This window comes from Myotis davidii, unplaced genomic scaffold (genome assembly GCF_000327345.1).
Source record: "Myotis davidii unplaced genomic scaffold, ASM32734v1 scaffold2782, whole genome shotgun sequence".
In the NCBI taxonomy this organism is placed as follows: domain Eukaryota; kingdom Metazoa; phylum Chordata; class Mammalia; order Chiroptera; family Vespertilionidae; genus Myotis; species Myotis davidii.
In genome coordinates, this window is record NW_006293227.1 from 2,415 (window position 1) to 3,231 (window position 817).

General features: G+C 44.3%; 1 protein-coding gene across 1 annotated transcript in view; it reads right to left on the reverse strand.

Moving 5' to 3' along the window:
- The window catches only part of LOC102751999 (dimethylaniline monooxygenase [N-oxide-forming] 5), a 16,640-nt gene that overhangs the window by 1,748 nt on the left and 14,075 nt on the right, over window positions 1-817 (reverse strand). Inside the window, 2 exon segments of the mRNA XM_015565962.1 lie at window positions 180-543; window positions 545-712. Coding sequence (XP_015421448.1) covers window positions 180-543; window positions 545-712 — 532 coding nt within the window.

An 817-nucleotide genomic window follows, 5' to 3' on the forward strand; every position in this document is an offset into this window, starting at 1 on the left:
AAAAGGGAAGGCGGGGTGAGAAGGGGGGCCGTGGAGGGGAGGTAGGAGTGGTGAGAAGGGGGATCCCTGAAATTATGACAACATTGAAAATTTTAACTTAAAAACTAAAAGCAAGAACATAAATAGAATTAAACATACGACAAGTAATTACTAAAGAGTCAAGTTGCATGGTTACTTACCTTTAAATACTTGAGTGGCCCAGCGTCCTTGGAGCTCTGAAATGGGCATAATGGCACCCAAGGGCTGGATCAAGCCTATGATGGCAAGAGTTGGCTTTTCCAGGCTAGGAGGGAAGACTTTTTTATACAGAGATATCTTGTTTCTTACTACCCTGACAGAATCTTCAAGGAAAGGAAAAGCAAAGCTGTAGCCTGTGGCAAAGATCACAGCATCAATGTCATCCTCCCTGGAGCCGTCTTCAAATATGGCAGCCGTCTCCGTGAATTCCTTGACATTTCCTTTCACCTTCACCAAGCCAGAAATGATACGATTTGGCAGGTCATCATTGACTGTTGGATGCTGACTCAGAGCTCTGTGAGTAGTGATGAAGGCCAAAAATAAAGAAAGAAGAGTGATCATGGGGGCAGGGAGGGAGAGAGAAATCAGTCACATGGAAGTAAAATTCTGTTTTGATGGAGGCGGTTAAACAAGATGCCAAGGGCCTCCGTCTTGGTCTATCCATGGAATTTGGGAAAGGTCTAATGGATATTGGCCCAGATCAGGATCTCAGAGCAGAAGTTGTACCCTGGATGGCACTGAAAGGAAAGATGTTAGAGAAGTGAAGGAAGCATGGTTTTATTTGGAGAGTGAATGAATG